The 21462-nt window shown below is 37.0% G+C and overlaps 1 protein-coding gene across 6 annotated transcripts in view; it reads right to left on the bottom strand.

The window, feature by feature from the left end:
• Lmpt (four and a half LIM domains protein limpet) overlaps window positions 1–21462 on the bottom strand; it is a 202754-nt gene that overhangs the window by 19287 nt on the left and 162005 nt on the right. For 5 of the 6 annotated variants that reach the window (XM_028174743.2, XM_089736707.1, XM_089736706.1 and 2 more), the window contains 2 exons: window positions 14105–14305; window positions 9845–10019 (listed from right to left, as the gene is read on the bottom strand). In XM_028174743.2, the coding sequence (XP_028030544.1) occupies window positions 9845–10019; window positions 14105–14305 (376 nt within the window). Of the gene's footprint in view, window positions 1–9844; window positions 10020–14104; window positions 14306–14727; window positions 14969–21462 lie in introns of those variants that run through there. The other variant, XM_089736708.1, reaches the window with a different exon arrangement.

The following is a 21462-nucleotide window of genomic DNA, read 5'->3' as shown; positions in this document are numbered from 1 at the left end:
ATGGCTCATTTGCTTTAGTGGCAAACACAAAGAAATACTGTCTCATTTATAAATTTTTTCATAAGACACTATTGATCATAGTAGGGAAAAGGACAGAACGGGTCAGGGTTTTTTTTTAAATTGGAACTTTTCAGCAGAAAGTGTTTTTTTTAAAATCCGCAAATCGATTTACAGTTATACCTCAGGTTTTCAAGTTTAAGTAGCATTGGGTTGTGAAATAAAAATCACAATATATTCATCAAAAATCGTAGAAAACATTTTCAATTCGAAACTATAAGAGGATGTGTAACAATTAAAAAGGTTTTATTGAACTAATACAGTTTTTGATGTAGTTTATGGTATACTACATTACATAATATCAACATCCACTTGTGAACTGCCAGACCTCAACATCATACTCAAAGGTAAAAAACTAGTAATATTTTTTTATCAAAAGACAAACAGTAGTCAGCAAGGTTAGGTAGTTAAATTTTAAAAGTACTATTTAATTTGGTGCGTTTTTATTGGCTTGTTTTGTATAACGAATAATGTACTTAAATGCGATCAGCGCAGATGCATATTGCAAATTACTAACCTAGAAATCCTAGAATACTTGTGATTACATGTACATAATACTATATAGTAGTTTTTTTAACATTCGGGCAAGGATTTCCAATCGACAAACAGATTTTCAGAAATTTTAATTAAAGTCTCAGAACCGTAGTTGAATTGATTCTGAACAATTAAACTCTGTTCTGTTTAAGGAGCGTTTATTCGATTCCGTAGAAACTTTAATTGCTTACTTATCTTTAGCGTACCGCACGTGTTTTTGATTGAAAAGTTCTAAGTAAATTTGATTAGTAGCAAAACAGTATGTTCTGCATTAAGTTGTGTATCTGTGTGTTTGAGGTTTTCTAACTATATTTTAAGTTAATCATTGATGATATAATATACATTTATAAAGTTGTCAAATCTCTAATAGGTACTAGTACTAGAGTTAAGTGAGGTGATTTTAACTGTGTATAGAACGAAAATCAACTGTGTGTTGAAATAAAATATAATAAAACAATATTTTTTTCGAGAAAAGCCTTTGCAGGAAGGTTTTTAATGGTTATTACGAAAGAGAGGAATGAAAATCTAACATAAATAAACATTTAACAAATATCATAAATATGTTGTCGATACTACGAGTAATAATATGTCCAATATTCATTACGGGTTTTTGGTTTCTTACCGGCGCATAAAGTTGAAGCATTCTTTTATGTGTTAGATAAATAATTGGCTATTTACATTCTCAAGTAAATGTCCAAGTTCCAAGTACTAATCTTACATAATTTAAGGCAACATTATGAGTGAAATCTGTCGTTTACTAACAGAAATAGCTCTTAGACTCCACACCTTACGAGTTACTTTTGTAAAACACGTTTTATCATCACTTTATATTATTATAATTATTAATAAGTAAGTGTGATATGGATTTGTATTAGCATGTGTTATGTGATTTTTATTGTTTCTTTGTCACGTTTATATTGGATCAAACATTTTATGATGACTAATGTATTATTATTTATTTTTCTCAAAGCTAAAATTGTTAATAACTAGTTAGACTTGTTTATATCCATTGAAAAGAAAATTGATGAATATATATTAGTTTTTCATATTATATATAAACGGTATAGGTACGGTTTACTGTATGTATATATTTTCTATAATAATGTATTGTCTGTAGTACACCGCAACATACCTGCTATATTTTTATATTTTCCAGAATTTCTGTAAATTAAACCGCTGTCTGGAAGAGATCGCTTTTAGCGATAAGATCGCCTATTGTACAAATGTATATGCTTTTTGACTGTTCTTTGAATGTTAATTGTGTTTTGGTGTGCAATAAAGTGTATTATCTCTCTCTCTTTTTTTTGTTACAAATAATTTTCGCCGTAATTAATTCTCTTACCGTTTATACTAGTAGAACATGTATCGGTGAATAGAAAGTTTTTTCTTACATTATTATGTACTTATTGTTGATTAATGAAAATAAGATAATAATTTGGATGTTACATAAAAAAGATCGGATCCGCGACACGACCCACGCCCGATGATTCAACCCACTTTACTTATTTTCAAAACTACAAATACTGAACTCGAATAAAGGTGCGACCATATTATTAATGGACTAATATTAATTTTAAATGAGTAATATTTAAATATACAAACAAATTAAATTCTGGAAGAACGTGTTTTATCGATTACGTAACTTAGGTTGGTTTTTAGATTAATAACAAACATAACAATCACAAGTATTTACATAGTTTTATAAAACCAATGATTTCTTATGTGAATTATTAGTCTTGGCCAGTTTGGTGTTTCAGGTCGTGTGTTGTGTAAAGGGTGTATGTGCATAATAAATGATGTCGTTTTTAGTAGCAACCATGAGTATCTAGATGTAGGGTAGCTTTTTGTCTGACGGAAATCAGAATAGAATCACAAAGAATAGACAGAATGTAATCTAAACACGAAATTTTATTGCAAAATGATTTTTTATCTGCGATTTGTATTATCTGCAGTTCTGCATTTTTTTTTTTTTTATTGCCAATTCAATTAAGTTCAATTCACCCCATTTGGAGACTCGCCCCAGAGAGCTCTCCACTTCAGACACAAGTTTTGATCGTCTCTCTTGCACCACGCTTCGAGAGAGACTCTGATGGCCGATATATCGCGCATCCCCCGTGCTGTCATCCGCATAGCAATGCATGCCATCAATAGACAGCATGTCATTGATATACAGGATGAAAAGCGTGGGGGAGAGCACCGAACCTTGTGGAACGCCAGCGTTAATGGTCATGGTATCAGAACAGTCACCGTCTACAACGACCGTGATGCTCCGCCCATCCTAAAAGCTAGCGATCCACTTGCAGATACCCTCGGGGATTCCGTAAGATGGTAGCTTCGACAGAAGTGCCCTATGCCAGACCCTGTCGAAGGCCTTCGCGATATCAAGGCTCACAGCAAGAGCCTCGCCCTTGCTCTCCAAGGCTTCAGCCCACCTGTGAGTAAGGTATACAAGAAGATCGCCAGCTGAGCGACCGTGACGGAAACCGTACTGTCGATCACTGATCAGCTGGCGATCTTCAAGATACTTCAGGAGTTGTATATTTATAATTCGCTCCATCACCTTGGAAAGCAAGGAAGTTATCGCGATAGGCCTATAGCTCGATGGGTCCGACCGGTCACCCTTCTTGGGGATAGGGTGGACGTGGGCGTTCTTCCATGAAGACGGAACCCTGTTAGTGCAATAAGAGAGGCGATACAAACGCGTTAGCGCAGGCGTCAGCTCAGGGGCGCACCTTTTCAGAACCACAGCAGGAATGCCGTCCGGCCCACTCGACTTATGGACGTCCAGGAGTCGGAGTTCCCGCCTGACTGCACACTGTGTAAAGCAGATCTCCGGCAGGGAACTATCACACCGGGGGATGTTCGGTGGTGTGGCACCCCCGTCGTCCACAGTCGAGTTCGAGGCGAAGAGTTTGACCAGAAGGTCAGCCTTCTCTTTCGCACTATGGGCCAGACTGTCATCGGACTTGCGTAGTGGTGGGAGACTAGACCTGCAGAAGTTACCTTCTGCAGCCTTAGCGAGCGACCAGAAAGCACGGCTCCCGGTGGGATAGCTCTTCAGCCGCTCGCCAATTCTGGCAACGTGCTCCGACTTCGCCCTGGCAATAGCCCTCTTATAGGACCTAGAAGCGGCGTTAAATTTCCGCCTTTCCTCAGAGGTATTAGGATCCTGGCGTCTCCTGGCATCATTCCATGCCGCGTATGCGGACCGCTTGAGGCGTGCAGCGTCCCGACTGGCATTGTTATACCAGGGTCCACTGCGACCCCCGACGGGCACCTTGGAAGAAGGAATGAACAGTTCCATCCCCCGAAGCACCACGTTTTTAAGTCGGTCCGCACAGACGTCAGGATCACCAGAGGAAAAGCAGAGCCGCCCCCATGGGTAGGATGCGTAAAATTCACGCAACCCATCCCAATCTGCTGACATATACCGCCAAACTCTTCGATACCCGGTCGCCATTCGACGACCAGGACGAGAGATCGGTACCGCAGCACGGATAAGGCAGTGATCAGACGATCCAAGTGGAGCGTCGACCACCACACTGTATCCGGCCGGATCGGTGGTCAGCAGAAGGTCCAACAGAGAGGGTTCGTGCCCCTCCCTGCATCAGGTAATACTAAATTATGTAAAACACACTGCCTTTGAATGATGTTAAATTACCTTAACCGAATTTCTACTGGTATTGTTAGCTAGCAACGATAGATACCACTATCTTGCCTATCTATGCCGCAAAGTGATCATGCGAATCGGATTTCGACCTCAAAATCTATTCGAGATTTATCTTGGACTTGAGATGTCATAATAAAAAGCAACTTTGGAACAATAGCTATAAAGCGCAAGAAACAAAAGAACTTTAATATGAGCCACTGTGGATCAATGACTTCTGCAAGCGAAAACCATATCCACAAAAAAATAATTCATGATTAATGATTTTTTTTGGCACATTATTTGAAAAGGTCATTAATCGAACTGAGTTCCTCGATAAAGTAATTTTATAAAGACAGTGTCGGCACATACCGTTACCCGCACTAGTAAGGATTAATTTTTTTAACGGTGTTATTCGTTTTTTTTTCTCTTTCTTCCAACTGTTATTTCTGTAACGGAGTTTCAACCTAAAGCGTTTTCTTATTAAGCACATTCACAATTAGGTTTCAAATTATATTGTGCTATTCAAGCTTAAATTTTTCATCGATCAATTTATACAGTAATATAATTAGGGTCCGATTTTTTAAATGTTTTATTTTGATTTTGTGTATGTGTGTATGTATGAATAAGCATTGCGCACTTGGTACAATTTAGGAAAGTATAACTTTTAGTTTTAATATCATAAAATGATATAACAAAAGTTTGCGAACCTAAAAAAAGCACGCGGTCAAATAATTCAGCTATTTATATAGTCTCTTGAAGAGTTTCAAATAGTCAAGAATTCTTATTAGTCCTTCGCAACCGGTATGTGGCAGAATACCTATACCTACCTATCGATAACTATTTGTTTTTACATACCAAATAAATCGCCCACACAGAACCCTGATCCAGTTACAACTGTTAGTATCTAATTACGTCTAAGTTATCGTAAAACAACCAACGCAGCTTTAAAAATCTGTCGTAAATCGAGTTACAGTGAAACCATCAAAAACCGTATATGTATGTATGTACATTTATTTAAATCAGAGGTTCCCAAACTTATTTTGTCTACTGCCCACTTTGAGAATAAATTATTTTTTAGCGCCTGCATTTTTTCACCTACTTCAAAAACCACTTTAGCGAGAACTTAGCCGGTGTCTAATGCCCGTATCTTTAGACGTTTCGTAAAATAGTCCCGACTCTTAACTCATCCGATGATGCTCGAGCATTCCCCCAAACTTACTCGAGTTTGGTATTTTTAGTCGACCATTACAATATTCCTCAACTGTCCTCGAGTGAGGTAATAATGATGAAAATTTGATCAAGCTAGCATCAAACCCATAGTGTTCTGTAGTCTATCGTTTAATATCAAAGTCAAGCTGCCGCTGTCTGTTTGACACTAGATGAACTTGTTTAATGTTTTGGTTGCTGAGTTATTCGTCAATATGTGCGCGTGCGGTAAATCTGAAAGTGTATTATTTATTTTCTAACCTATTATTATTTTAGATTTCGGATCCGGCTTTGTATTTTTATTCGCCGCTTTTGTGTGATTTTGGTTGCATCGTGTTGTTGAAGTGCTTTTCCACAACCACCAGTTTATTATTATATAAATAAAACTTATAATCGCATTGACTTTATTTATCAGGTAGTAAGCAAAATATGACTCTTATGTAGGTAAATAAAATAGGTTGTTTCAAATGTCTAACTTCGAACTATTTACTTTATTAATAAATATTATCAAAATTAAATTATCAAAATATGTGGGAATCATGCACAGATCCAGGCCATTGCACAACAATATCATATATTTCAATTTGCGGTCCACATACTATTTGGACATTGATAGAAAACCAGCCTTGAGGAACTTTCAAGGTACGTCGCGACGTACCTTGACTTGACAGTTCGCTCACTTCACTCCGGTTAGGAAATTTTTCCAAGGACGTTTGAGTGGAGTTTATTTTTACGACTAAGCATACCAAAACGCGCGTTGGAGGTTGAGTCGAGTCGAGTTAAGCTCGTGTGAACGACTAAAGATACGGGTGTAAGAGTCCTCCTAGATGAAGTTACAAATCGCCTTCCAAGACTCTACACAACGCCCCTTTTTTTCTGGGTCTCTTACCGCCCCCCTTTGGGCCTACAGAGCCCACAAGGGGGCGTTATCGCCCACTTTGGGAAAGGATGATCTAAATCGAACAATCGCAACATCTATTCGGCTTCATTACTAATGCCAACCAAATAGCTGAGTTTAACATTGGTGACAAACGAAACTACAACGTATCGTCTTTGACTTAAGGTTCTTTTGATATCAACAATAATTCGAGGCAGTGATTGAATATTACGTGGCTTTGGTTTGTATGTTAAGTAGTTCACATACTAATTGCTTGTTTTAAGGGGCTTCTTTTACGTAGCTGTTATGTTTTTATTTCTTTCGTAAGACACACTAACACAGGTAATGAAGGTAAATTCGAGAAATACTAGTATATAGTATTGTACACATTAGAACTGTATGCGTTAAAATACACAATTAACGCTACTGTCATCTCGTTTGTAGCTGGAAAAGTATTTGCTTCTTGTGTTCTATACGCACCTAGTACCTCAATTACTATTATTTAATATACATCCATTACTAAGGAGAGGCTTTAGGTCATTTATATTTTTTATACATTTATTCCCTAAATTATTAATTGAAAGGAAAAGAGAAAGGCTACTTTGTACTTTTAAATATTTAATGTCAAATATTAATTGTTCATTCTATCAATTGCTTTGGCGGCCAAAAACACGTTGCCTATTTTATTCAATGTATATTTTGTTCTACAAGAAGATCTCTTTGTTTCTTTCCATTTTTCATTGACTCGAAAAGCCACTATTGTAATAGCACAATGTTACAAAGCGAGCGAGTTGCCAAAATCCAAAGGGATAATAATAATTAGCCTAAGAAGAAATCACTATTAGCTATAGTAGGCTTCGCATAAATGCTAGTAGTCAAAGTCGTCGAAGCATACAGTTCAAAAAGCTAAGTAAAACTAATTAATTATTGAACTTTTTTTTTAACATCGTATCAAGAAACACAAACCATATCTTCGTTCTTTCACCTTGCGCGTAAAATGACTCATACAACCTTTTTTCGACAGGTTACAAGAATCAATTATCTTATTAAAGCAACGGTTTTACAATATTGTATAGCAATCAATAATAACATCACGAAACTGCAATTTTATGGGCGTTTTTAAAAGGTTTGCTAGTGTGTAGGTAATTTACTTTTCTTTTTGTGCTTACAATGACTCATTGTCTAATTACTTCTCGGTAGCTGTCCTAATTTTGTCAACTTTAAATATACGTAGGATTGAGGGATTTGAAAAATAAGCCAGTCTTCCATTTAAAGATATTCATTTTTAATTGTTGTTTTGCTGTAAGGTAGATACTGATTGAGACCCGAAATCTGCAAGTCTTTTTAGAGTATTTATTAATAGTGGTTGTTTGATGAGGCATTGTGAATGTCATTGGCGTCCTTGAAATTAAATAAGACATATAACAAGTTGCTTTAAATCGGATTTATCATAATTAATTAAAAGTACTTTTTTTTTCTACCTATGCTGATTAGCTTGAGAGGCTATATCAGCGTTACCCTAGCGTGTAGGTGAGCTCTCGGGGCTCAAACCGGAAGTGTTGTTATCACTGGCTCTAGCAAGAGCAGTACTTTGCAGAATCTACCACCGGATCGAAAATGCGACCCACTGAGAAGATCCGGTGAGAAACTACTAAGGTGGGTCATAAAAGTACACTGTACCATGTTGACAATGTTACTTTTGATTTTAAAAGACCGTAAATATCCTAAGTAGCTTTTAGTGATACACAAACCTTTGGATACTAATTATTATATTACAGGGATTAGTTACATGCCTATCAACCTCTATCAGCGCTTGTTTGGACCACCTTTTAAAGCACGTGACACACGACTGACAAGAATGAGTGACGTAACAAATTGATTTTCAACACCAGCGTGCCAAAAATGACGAGTTTTATACAATAGTTTTGTTTACATTCGTATTATAATAATGTGAAATTGTGGTCTATTCGTGTATTAATATCTCGTTTTGGTTTTTACTTTAAACAATCGGGTAGAATGACCGCGAACGTAGTGACAGTATTAAAACCTCTTGTATTCCATATTAAAATTTAATTTATGAGCTTAATTTGAATGCATGAAAATCAATTAAATGCTAGTTTTAGTAGTAGGCAACGATCTATTTGGCCGTGGCTACGAAAACCGAAGTAGGTAGAAATTAAATAGGAATTCTAATCTAAGGAAATTGTAGTTTGAATAAATGAACTAGTAACTAGTAAGTTGATTAGAAAAAGAATGAAAAAATGAGAACTATATCTATTAATGCTATTATCGATATGCCAGACACAAGTTAAGTCAGTTAAGTCACAAGTTTGAAGTCGTCGTGGCCTAAAGAATAAGACGTCCGGTGCATTCGTATCGAGCGATGCAACGGTGTTCGAATCCTGCAGGGGGGTACCAATTTTTCTAATGAAATACGTACTCAACAAATGTTCACGATTGACTTCCACGATGAAGGAATAATATCGTGTAATAAAGATCAAGCCCGCGAAATTATGTTTTGCGTAATTACTGGCGGTAGGACATCTTGAGTCCACACAGGTAGGTATCACCGCCCTGCCTATTTCTGCCGTGAGCAGTAATGCGTTTCGGTTTCAACGGTCGGTGCAGCCGTTTTAATTATACCGAGACCTTAGAACTTAAATCTCAAGGTGGGTGGCGCATTTACGTTGTAGATATCTATGGGCTCCAGTAACTATTTAACACCAGGTTGGCTGTGAGCTCGTCCATGCATTCATCTAAGCAATAAAAAAATAAAAAAAAAGAATTACTCCAACTAGTTGGCAAACTCATTTGTCAATGTGTCGCCGAGTTCACGAATAACAAGTTGATTTCATTCGATGTGTTCAAATAAGGATTCCGATCCACCTCGCTGCATATGGTATCGCAGTGTGCGCTGTACAGCTCAGAAAAACCTAGGAACTGTCATTGCCACAACCTTACCTTTCAATGTACGTGGATCTGAAATAGTTTTTTTTTTTTTGCCTTATGGACATATTACGAACTATTTAAATACGTAATTGGGAGGTACATCTATCGAGTAGATTAGCCACATTTACTTTTTGTAGTCGTTATCATTACGATCACGATTTAGTTTTAGATGGATGCTTATTTTTTGTTGTTTTTAGTACATCGGTGATTGTTTCTAAATATTGTTAATCTATATAATAATATATAAAAATGAATTGCTGTTCGTTAGTCTCGCTAAAACTCGAGAACGACTGGACCGATTTGGCTTATTTTGGTCTTGAATTATTTGTGGAAGTTCAGAGAAAGTTTAAAAGGTAGATAAATATGAAAATGCTTGGAATTAAATGAAAATAACAATATTGTTTTTCCTTTGATGTGTCCCCCGTCGAACGGATTCTTTTGTTTGTTTTAAGTTTATTTTATACAAAAGTTTAGGCCTTTTATTTATCGATTGAGGCACAAAGAAGTCTGCCGGGTCAGTTAGTAAAAGGTATGATGATAAATAAGGAAAATTTAAGGAAATGTTGACTTACCAGCACGGAACACCTCGCCGCATCCATCGCAGCGGCTTGCGAACTGGGCGTCATAGCAGTTACCGCAGTAGATCTTGTCGAGCTTGGAGCCGAACTGCTTGTCGACCAGAGAGACGCGGCACTTGGCGCACAAGAAGCAGGCCTCGTGCCAGTGCTTGTCCTTGTACGACAGATCCTAAACGAAGCAGAAGAAACGGCTTATCAGTTTTACTGGTGGTAGGATCTCTTGTGATTCCCACGGGTAGGTACGACCACCCTGCCTATTTCTGCCGTGAAGCGGTAATGCGTTTCGGTTTGAAGGGTGGGGCAGCCGCTGTAACTATACTGAGACCTTCGAACTTATATCTCAAGATGGGTGGCGCATTTACGTCGTAGATGTCTATGGGCTCCAGTAACCATTTAACAGGTGGGCCGTGAGCTCGTCTACCCATCTAAGCAATAAAAAAAAACTAAGTTTGTCAACATTGACAACGATTTTTTTTTGTTACGTTTAGGTCATATTCCTAAAGTAGCAAACACATTGCATTTATTTTTCATCATTAACATGATTGCATTAAACCATTCCAAATAATGCTATGTTCAGTTGTGGTATAAAAAACAATTAGCCTGTCAGATAATCCCAATAGCATTGCTTAATCTGCGTTATGTTCTACGTAGGCGTTTGCATAGAATTGAAGAGATTAAATCAATTGTTATCTAGACATCTTCGATCATCCATACATACGATCGTTAATTACAAGGTCTTGTTTATTGTTTTTTGTGGCTAGATTAATTAGTCTTAGCGTACCGTTATTGACCTAGAATAGCTGGATGTAGTCAAGCAGGAATTCAGAAGACATATTTCGACGTTGTTTAGTTCGTGGTAAAATTAGCATATTTTCCGTCATACTTTTTAGTGGCCAGTTTTTTCATAATAACGTCCAATTAAAATTTGACTTGATGAAAGGTGTACATTAGGACCTTTTTTGTGTATTCACTCAACAATAAACCATATAGTTATAGTAAGTTTTATCTAGTATCTGTTCTTCAAACGCGATACCTATACGTTTTCTTTAAAATATGTTGATTGGCTAGGTTGCTGTTTCAGAGTACTCATAATTTAGATACCAGCAATCTATACAGAGGGTTTTTGGCCGCCGCGAGCTCCGCGTCACAAGAAAATGGAGATCGTTGACCCCAAGCGTCACGTGATTTTTAAATACATTACGCTGCGTACATAGCTTAATATCGGATTACACAATCGAGACGAAGGCATGATTTCCATGGTTCTTCAAAGTGGAAGAAACTAGAGGGATATAAATTCGGTGCAGTAAGTTATCGTGGCCTAAAGGGTAAGATTCCTGGTGCAATCATATCGAGTCATGCGACTGTGCCGATGTTCGAATCCCGCAGACAGGTATTTTTTGAGTGAACTAGTTTTGGAGCGTCTTGTGAGCCCGTACGGGTAGGTACCTCATTCTGCCAGTTTTGGCCGCAAAGCAGTAAAACGTTCCAGCTTGAAGGGTAGGACAGCCCTTCCGCTATAGAACTGATGTTTTAAGGTGGTTGACGGCATTTACATTGTTCATGTCTATGGGCTCTAGTCATTACTTAACACCAGGTGAGCTGTGAGCTCTTTCAGTCGTCCAAGTAATGAAAAGTTGGGATGTTTTTTTTTAGTTGGTTCCAAACTGATACCAGAGTCGCCGTAGTGGATACCATACGCCGCTAAGCAAAGTTAGATTTTATATAGCGGATGTCTTTATTTTCAAATCACAGCAAGCGATTGCTTCGTAGAGTTAATCAGGTCACTGGTAGCGTCCCTTAGTTTACATAAAAAGTATTGTTGACAGCTTTTGATTTCTAAACATGCTTAACCAACTTTTTTTATAGACTTTTATAAAGTACGCTTTGAATAAAATATCTAAGCACGTCTGTCATCAATACAGTTTTGTTTTTCTATTTCTATAAAACCTTTTTCGAAAATTTACATTTAGGCACCGCAGCACGTTCCATTAATGAATCAATCAATCCGTACTCGCACGTCATAGCTCATAACCTATATTGAACTGATTCATTCTAATTTATTACAAAGATAAGTATATGATTCGATTGGCTATTTCATAAATCATCGGTTCACTGACCAAATAACGACCGAAGCCTAATGTATTTAGGATACATAATACATATTCCTGGTCGTTGTATATTAAAGTGTTAGTTGTACGTGCACGGTATAAATTGAGCAAATTTGTTATAATTTTCTTAATGTAACATTCAATTTGTGACATCAGTGCAATGGTTATTGTTTTAACTTGTTTGTAACAAGGTTGTCTATTGAAATAATACATTAAAATAGCATGGAAAATTTCCTAGGATATTTTTTTCCCTACTTATTTGCTGGTAGCCTAAGAGGGTATTCTAGCAAAGCCCGCACGCAAAAGCACCCTGGGGCAAAACCAGCTTTAACTAATCAAAAGCTTGTCTTTTGCTTAAGCTATATACGCATTCTTGCAAAAGCATTATTTCCCAATTTAGTTGTCCGTTTTCGTCTTTGTCGTTAATTCTGAAATTCCCAATATCCAAAAGTTACAATATAATGTTCTAAGTCAACTTTTTTTTTTGTTTACTGAATGAAAATAAAGATCAAAACATTCTCTCACGTTGCATTTCACGTGGCTCAGTTCAAGTTTCAAAATAAATCTCCCCCGTCGTTGGTCTATTCCTGGCTCCGGTGCGAGGACCGCTAAAACGCACGTATTAAACTCGAATTTCCTAATGTCAATAAAATATGAATGTTTATTTTGGCCGATTACGAAATCCTTAGAGCTTCTCACATCGCATAAATCTGTAAAGAATCGTCTGACGGATCCACCCATTGCGCCCAAGGTTGCCACGAAACGAAAACATCAAAATAATGTTGTTCCCAACACAGAAATAGCCATAGCTTTTAGCGGCGGCCGCAATGTTTTATGTAAACTATCGTCAATTTGTTAAGAGCTCGTCTGCATTGAACAAACATTCGTAAATAGGACTTACATTATTGCAGGTGTTTATTCCTTTGTGTGCAAGTAAACAATCACGTTAAAATGCATTTTATGATGAATTACAAATAACTATCGCTTCTAATGATGATCGTGAGTGGAGTGTCGTATTACAATTCGATTGGTTTCTCATTCTCATTCTAGTGATCTTTCAGTCGGTTCATTTCGCCACAATTCATCGGAAACGGATGCGATAAAATTTAAATCAACACTATTTTCAGTAACGTAAGCAGCATTGACGAAATATGTCGTTCCGCTGTCGAAAACAAACCTAAACCTAAATCCATTATAGAGTTCTATAAATCTCGGGGAACAATTGCGCCACCGTTTGGTGTAATTACAGTTGTTTCATTTGACGGGAAAAGTCATTCATTCGGGCGTGCTGAGACTTGAAATAAATGTATAATGTTTGCCGTAACGTTATGTCGGCTTGGCAGCGAAACTGCCTGGGGCCGTGTGCAGATACGCCTCAAGAATCTGGGCCGGCTGGAGTGACATTACTAAATTTGATCGGCGAAACAAAGCTAACGAATGCCATAGATACTATTGCTGGTCTAATTGTGGAACTAGATACGGATTTAGATGGCAAAGAGCTTAAATATTATGGACAAGCCGCTCAGATTTTTCGGGATCGGTAATAGTTATGAAATAAACAGAAACTTTTTTTGAAGTGAAGAATAGTTTTATGAAGTGTTTCCGTTAAATAATTTGTTAAAAATTTGTTAAATAGTAACAAAACGAAACAAGAAAAGGAAGGCCTGTATAGAATGCGAATAATTTCAAGATTAAGACATGACATGAGCCAAGAGCAAAATAAAAAGATTTGAAGTTGATGTTTCTAGTGAACTACCTGTCATCTCGTCCGGGCGTAGCTGAAATAGCCCTATAAGGGCGATCCCTGAATAGGTAGGGATGAAAAGTTCTGACAAGTTCACACTGACCGGCCAAATTAATGATTTATCGATGTGTAGATAACAAAATCGTTTGCTGCAAATTTGATTTAGTGATCAAATATTTGCGAGGACAGGCCAATTAATTATTTGTGACTGTGTGTGTGTGAATTAGTTGTGAAAAGAAAAGCGAAAAAGTTAAACTGAAAAAAAAAACGAGCTTTTGCGATAATAACGTTAACGTAAATGTCTTGCGATAAAACAACTTTTCTAAATTTCCATATACGGCCATTGATTAAGTTCATCTTAAAATAATATTGGAACCTTAAATATACGGTATTGTACAATACCTTAGAGTCAATGCCGATGATCTTGTTGCACTCTTCGCAGCCGTTGGCGAAGACGCTTTCATAGCACTTGATGCAGTAGGGGTGTTCATCCCTAAGAACATAGCGCTGGCCAGTTAGCGACTCGTCGCACTGCCAGCAGCAGAAGTGACCGCTATGCCAGTCCTTGTTCATGGCCTTGGTGTATTCACCGCTGAAAATAAGCTGTGAACAAACATAAATGGATATTAAAACATTGATTACACAAATTACAGTGTGACTGATCTATACGATCGGTTAATGTATTTCAGTAAAATAATTATTGTGAAATTCTCAAAAAATTGTAATTTGTGTGTTAATTCAAAATATAGACTTAAAACTTGGATTCGTTTAGGTACTAATTATGAAGGATATGAATTGCCATATGATTCGGTTATGTATTTGTCATTTTAAGATACAGTCTGTCGTACTCATAGCGATATATACCTTAGGTTAGGTCGGGTATGTGAGGGTGGCCAAATTGCACCTCATATTCATAGATAAGCATATCACTGAAACGGATTCGAACGCGGCCCGATATCGGCACTTGGCTGACACGTACGAACACACTTCACCCGCGGTCAAGGTTTGGCCACCGCAACACATACCCATCGTCGTTATTGGTGGTGTTGGTCTGTTCTACTTCGGTGACGGTCACCTCGCCGTCCTTGGACTCCCTACGCTTGGAGGTCTTCTTGACCTTCCTAGTTTTGCGTTCCGTGGTGGTGTACTGGACTTGAACGTCAACGTCGGCCATGGTGCGATTTGTTTTTTTTTTTCAATAAGCTAGTATACGATAACACCGGACGCGATCGCGACCCGAATTCGAATGGCGAGCAACACTAGCCGAAACGCAAGAATTATTCCAGAATGTTTGGCCGGGACGGTGGGGGGAGTTTGGGTTTTAAATTTGGAAGAGTGACGGCGAGGGCAGGTGCGCGGGCGGCGTTTCCGAGCAGCCCGGAGGATCGCTCGTTTACCGAGATCGCCACCCCAGCGCCGCTTGAAATGTAACCGATCCCACGCTTAACTATCATTGTGAAATCACATACTATATGCATCCCCTCGAAAATTAAACTAAGCTTTACAAGTAAATCGGAAGCAATTGTAATGGACACACACCTTTTTGAGTAAAACGAGCCTACGAAGCCTGCGTAGTGTTATATGATTATTGGACGCAAAAACATCACAATGCGAACGCCGTCATTCACCCAATCCGATATGACTTCGCGGCAGTAATAGGCAGGATAGTAGTACTTATCCTTGCGAGCTTGGAGTATGCCAGACCACCAGTAAAATATTTTAATCCAATTTACTTTACATAAAAGTAAGATATAAAAGCAATTTGAAATTAGAGTATAGTGAGAATTGTCATAGTACATAATAAGTACTAATATATTATTGTTTTTATTCTATACTCTATATTATATATAGTAAGAAATACTCTTTTCATTCTTTGTCTAATGCGAATAAATCAAAATTCAGATTCTTTGAAATTAGTTTTATCAGACTATAACTATTTCAAAGTCAACCAATCTGCTCGGCATTATTCCCTATTTATCTAGTTGCTAAGCCTGTCTTCTAATTGTATTCGGAATATGTATAGAGAGTGAAAGCTATTCTCGTTATTTCTAGAAATCGATCTAGCCAAAAAAACAACTTTAGAACGTACAATTCATAGAGACATGAAACATGCGCGTTTCACTAAAACGACTACTGAAAAATTGCGTAGGTACCTCAAGATCTTTAGTAATATTTTCTTTTGAAGATGTTTTTTCGTATTTAAATAATTAATTTGTTATTTTTGTGCTCCCTACTTAACATAGAAAAGACGTGCATTTGTGTGATCGCGTTTTTATTCCAGTAGAAAGCGATGTAGGAAGATTAAAAATCCTATACGAGTATGGTCACAATCGTTCATTTTACGTGTTAATATTGTCACGGTATAGGAATCGGAGTTCTCAGTTCGTCTGGTATTAGTGATTTACACAAACACTTGCAGATAAGAGCTGGAAATCTCAGTTATGTTCGAATGAGCAGGTAGATAGAACATTGGCATACTGGAAAGGAAACGGCACTACTATGCGGCAGAAAGAGGTAGGAGAGTAGTACTGACTTAAAAGAAGTGAAATATTCGAAATAATACAATACGAAATAACAAAAACGCGAAAATCAATATTATATAAGAATTTAAAATTATAAATAAAATAGAAAAGAAGAAAGAGTATGATGTGAGATATTTATCGAATAGAAACGAAATTTTAAGGCTACATCGATATTTTTTAGCGAAACGGTCAGACGGTTTTCAACTTTTATCCAATATTATTTTATTTGCGAGCAAGCTTTGACAGTGCCAACTGTAAATTTCAAACGATTAGTAAAAGTACGCAAGTGTTGTGTTCGTCACATCATTTTCAAATGCAGCTCTCGATGTCTAGACACATCGGTTGACGACTGTTGAGTGCAAGGTCTGGGTCGGGTCATTCCGGACATACAATTATTTCGAGAATTCATTTGTTTAATTCTATTTACACATATATCATGTATCTTTTGCAAAATAAACCAGCACAGCATCGGAAAACTAAACGTCATTTCTTTAAAAATTACGTGTACACTCTTTGAGTAATCATAAAAAAAAACATTTTAATTTCAAAGAAAAATAAATACTAAAAAAACAGCAACATAATATTAAGATAAACACTCGCAGCTGTCGCCTAGAGTTCATGACGTCATAATCACTTATCCATACTAACCCACGCAAAATTTTGTTACTTTTTTTCAACTTATTTGCTCAGCGGATCATCATGGAATTTGGAATTTTGTCAGGGGTACAGAAAAAGACATAATTCGTCCATAGAAAAATACTATCATCGAGAGGTTTTCCTCTCTATTATCAACCCGAGCGACAACGTCCTTCAATATAACTGTAAGTATAACTTCAATAACTGTAAGTCCTCTGTCCGTCTTAACAGACGTATAACTGTAAGTATAACTTTAATATAACTGTAAGTCCTCTGTCCGTCTGTTAAGACGAGAAGAACTTACAGTTCAACTGGATTTTAGCATTTAGCTCCATGAACTCCGAGTTTGTAGCCGCCACAAAGAGAATGTCAACCGTGTCAAGAATCAACCGTAAGACAACCAACATTAGGTCTCAATTACATCAGTCTGTACAAAGGGCTGTCCGTCAAAAGACGTAACGCAGGACTTTGCGGCAGAAATAAGCAAGATGATACTCGCGAGAGCTTGCAGCATGCCATCATTAAAGAAGCTTCAAGAGAAACAGAACAAACTTACTTAGCTAGAAGTTACTAAGCATTAGGATTTATCTATGAAATATTATTAACAACACCTAAAGATAATAATCGCATATAATAAACAGCAATCGGCCATCAGTTATCGCGATACTGTTATAAAATACATTGTTTACGACAGAACTAACCTTATCTAAAATTAGGAATTGATCACTTAACTAACTCTGCGAACTAATCTAGCAGAGCATGAAGAGAAATCGGTATTCCATCTATGCGAGTGTATTTATTCTGTAACAATATTTGTTTAAATTTTAATTATTATTACGTGAATTTTTCTATAAAACTAGGAAAATAATATTCAACGAATATGCGGTGTCATATTTTGCGGTAGACAGCGGCTTGGCTCTGCCCCTGGCATTGCTGAAGTCCATGGGCAACGGTAACCACTCCCCATCTGGTGGGGGTGGGGTCATGCTCGTCTGCCTACAAGGGCAATAAAATATATATATAGGTTACATACAAACATTCATCCAATCCATAGTCTAGATTTAATGCACCTATTATTCTATATACGTTGAAACATTAATTTCGACCACTACATCGAGCATTGGCATCGCTCGAGTGTATATAGGGGTTAATATTCTAAGAATTATTGACCCAAAAATGTCTATCATAAATACCACTTGTTCTATCTGAAGGTGGGTGTCAGAAATAGAAGCATTATAGTTGTAGTACAATAGGATTTTTTCGAATGCGGTACGAATTTAAATGAATTAAGCCGTTACAATTTATCATCCATGATTGTTGTTTGTATGTGTGTAACATAGTTGCCTGTTGTAGTATGTTATTCTATTTAAGGTAGCTTTTGCCTAATGTTTACTAAGTGAAGTCTAAAATTATCATTACTCATTAGTGTAAAGGTTTCGAGGAAATGCGAATTGCAGTCAGTTCATTAAGAAATATTCCCCGAACATTGTTACTAGAGCATTTATGTACACAGTTTATTCCGAATGGCATGATCATATTGTTTCTTTTCTTCCATATATTATTTATTAGAAGGTTTAAAACCCTTTTAAAATTACAACAGTTGGCCATTTTAATGCCGCCTAATTCTTAATTCATACTACTGTCACTTGTGAGAAATAATTAAAGTATGTATGTGATTAGTGTCTCGTCCAGTTAAATTGAAAGATTGACTAAAGAAGATGGTCGCAAACGGCTAAGAATCGATGGACACTATGTACTAGAAGAAAGGCGGTAGACCACGCAAGATGACATCGTATGAACCGGCCCAAAGCCCGGATTTTTATTTCCCTGCCGATGCTGATAGCCTTGAGACAACACTTAAGCTTCACCCTAGCATGTAGGTGAGCTCACGGGGCTCAAACCGGAAGTGTTGCTAACACTGACCCTAGCAAGAGCAGTGCTTCGCAGAATCTACCACCGAATCGGAAAGGCGACCCACTAAGAAGATCGGCGAGAAACTCAGTGAGCTGTGTCTATGGGTTGATTCGCTCGTCGAGCCCTTCGTCGCAAGCGATGGATTCGACGAGGACGGTGACCGGTGCTTTTGGTACCTAAAAGCACCGTTAATGGATCGGGAGGATCCGTAAGGACGTGTTTTGGGCGACGTCGACCTGGGCTGACAGGCCATATACTTAGTTTGTTTTAGGGAAGGCTTTCATCGCTGAAACCTCACAATAGTTACATAAGTCAGCAAACATCGTATTAAAAGAGAAAATTTTTAAATAAATAAAATAGTGCGCGATCAGTAATTAAACATCTGGTTATTCTTCACACACTAAACGTAATTATGACCGCGAGGCATAAAACTTCCCATGAAAATATTATTTGGCTTCTTATGATAATTTAATTAACTCTGACATCTGTAGTACTATTAGAGTTTTAATATTCGAAACAAATGTTTGAAAACTGCGCGAAATAAGACACTTTTCTTTCTATTTTCATGTTCTAAGAACCGTCTATAAATAATTACAAACAGATGCACAATGCTGGTGTAGAATCAGAATATGACTAACGCATTCAATTATTCAACATCAATGTGAAAGTTACTGAATAAATGTTCAAAAATAACACAATATTCATAGTTTTGGAGTTCGTCTCTAAACAATTATTTTCTCGAAATTTTTAGACTGTTGTTCGATTGACTTTGGCACCGTTTGCGGCCATTTTAGAACTCGCACGTAGAATGTCACTTTTTGTGAAAATAGAATACAGCTGATAGATTATCTATATATTAATACGTGAAGCAAAAACTTTGTATCCCTTTTTACGAAAAATGCGCGGACGGAAGATTATGAAATTTTCCACACTTATAGAGAATATAGAGAAGAAGTGCACAATGCTAATTTTTTTTTAAATAATGCATAAAAGATACATTAAATCAATAAATAAAACATTACCCAGGCTACCATGTATTTGACACACACACGCATATATACTCTTCGTTTATTGTCAAACTTTTGTTATTGTTTAAAATTGAGAATAGATTAATATTGTTTGTCTCTAATATTATTTGTCTATAATGTAGTCTTAGCGAAATCTGTGATTATAGGAAGTAAAACAAATAGTATTTGACAATAGAACCATATTAATGTTCAAACTCATAATTTCAATTATTATATTTCAAGTATTATACCGGGGGACCACTAGTTAGAGTTATACTTTATATTAATTTGACGTTTCGTTTCTCGTAGTTATAGTGTATTTTTAATTCGTCCGTCTTAGCGTACATATGTCTTTCAAGAGAAATGAAACGCGTTGAAATGATTTATGATTTTGGAGTGTTCGTAAAATACTTTGGCAACGTCTAGAACTTTCCGATTCGAATAAAATAAAGAACAGAGCGCACGAGTTAATTGAATGTCAGTCTTCGCGCTAAAATCGAAATCTGAAATATTTTAAGCGTTTTTAATTTTATAATTAACTAGCTGACCCGGCAGACCTCGTCGTGCCTCAATCGATAGTTAAAAGATCTAAGCTTTTGTATAAAATGAAACTTAAAACAGACAAAAGGAATCCGTCCGACGGGGGACACTTGAAAGGGAAAACAAAATTGTTATTTTTATTTAATTCCGAGCAATTCCGCCTATTTCCGCCGTGAAGCAGTAATGCGTTTCGGTTCGAAGGGTGGGGTAGCCGTTGTAACTATACTGAGACCTTAGAACTTATATCTCTAGGTGGGTGGCGCATTTACGTTGTAGACGTCTATGGGCTCCAGTAACCACTTAACACCAGGTGGGCTGTGAGCTCGTCCATCCATCTAAGCAATAAAAAAAAAACATATTTATCTACCTTTTAAACCTTCTCTGGACTTCCACAAGTAATTCAAGACCAAAATTAGCCAAATCGGTCTAGCCGTTCTCGAGTTTTAGCGAGACTAACGAACAGCAATTCATTTTTATATAGTATATAGATAGATAGAAGATAGATTAAATATCAAGAATCTGCAGAGTTACCCTGTAACTTAAATACTTTGAGTCTAGATATAGATAAGAACAAGATAGCTAATAAGAAAAAATGGTAACAAAAATACCGAAAAAATATATGCCGATAGATCTAATGGAATATGTAATATTATTTGTTTTTCGGACAAGAGACCGAGCCTAGTACGAGGTGTCTACGTCTATGGGGCGCGTGAGGTATTTCGAACTTGACGGTCCAATCATGTTTTTATGGTCCTGCTCACAAAACGACTCATCTTGAACGAAAGATACACCTAACACAAACAACTTCCACCAGTCCAACCATTCTGTCTATTTCTGCCGTAAAATAATAGTTTTTTGGAGGTGGTTTCATAAAAAAAAACTCTAAGCGCAATGTGCTGCCAGAATCTATTCTAATTCTACAAAACAGTAAAATTCACGAAACCGCAATTAGAATCAAACCACATTTACTATTTGAAGGGAAACTAAATCGGCTTGTTGACTCAGAAGTATTTTCATAGAAAACAATAGAAACTGCCCGTGAAAATTAACGTTTATTTCAAAGACAACGTTATAAAAGCAAAGTACTTCCCGTCATAAATGTAATGTTGTGGTGTATTTATTTTATTGTTGATGCTAGAAA

Source organism: Bombyx mandarina, chromosome 22, assembly GCF_030267445.1.
Source record: "Bombyx mandarina strain Sakado chromosome 22, ASM3026744v2".
Lineage (NCBI taxonomy): Eukaryota > Metazoa > Arthropoda > Insecta > Lepidoptera > Bombycidae > Bombyx > Bombyx mandarina.
This window is presented reverse-complemented; position numbering and strand designations above follow the sequence as displayed.